This window comes from Penaeus monodon, chromosome 32 (assembly GCF_015228065.2).
Source record: "Penaeus monodon isolate SGIC_2016 chromosome 32, NSTDA_Pmon_1, whole genome shotgun sequence".
In the NCBI taxonomy this organism is placed as follows: Eukaryota; Metazoa; Arthropoda; class Malacostraca; order Decapoda; family Penaeidae; genus Penaeus; species Penaeus monodon.
The window spans coordinates 18227947-18228377 of NC_051417.1; the positions used below are offsets into that span (position 1 = coordinate 18227947).

The 431-nt window shown below is 56.8% G+C and overlaps 1 protein-coding gene across 3 annotated transcripts in view; it reads left to right on the top strand.

Moving 5' to 3' along the window:
• LOC119593701 overlaps positions 1–431 on the top strand; it is a 41071-nt gene that overhangs the window by 35698 nt on the left and 4942 nt on the right. For all 3 annotated transcript variants that reach the window (XM_037942664.1, XM_037942663.1, XM_037942662.1), the window contains exon 3: positions 179–304. In XM_037942664.1, the coding sequence (XP_037798592.1) occupies positions 179–304 (126 nt within the window). The remainder of the gene's footprint in view (positions 1–178; positions 305–431) is intronic.

The window sequence follows — 431 nt, forward strand, 5'->3', positions numbered from 1 at the left end:
GCTAGAGACACATCATCCTCTGTCCCTTCCTGCCTTCTGCTTTGTCGTTTATCAGGGACGCTTCTTCCCGCGCCTTTACCCCATCATTTCCCCAAAATCCATCGACTGCTCTATTCTTCGACTAATCCCCCCTCTCCCCTCCCCCCTTCTCCCCCTCTTTCTTCCGTGGGCGTGACAGGTGGTGGGCGCGTGCTGGGGCCACGGGCGGCTGGTGGACCCCCCCTCGCGGGCGTCTGCCTGGAGATTCGGCTATGATGTGCCCATCGACTACAATGACAACGAGGGCTTCTGCGGGGGCTTCGAGGTGAGTGATGAGGCCGTGTGGTGAACATGCTGATGCTGAGGATCGTCTGCTGACGGTGCCGGGTCTTCATTAATACGAATTCTAATTTATGCATCGGTGACACAGTGATATACATAACGCCAGTGAC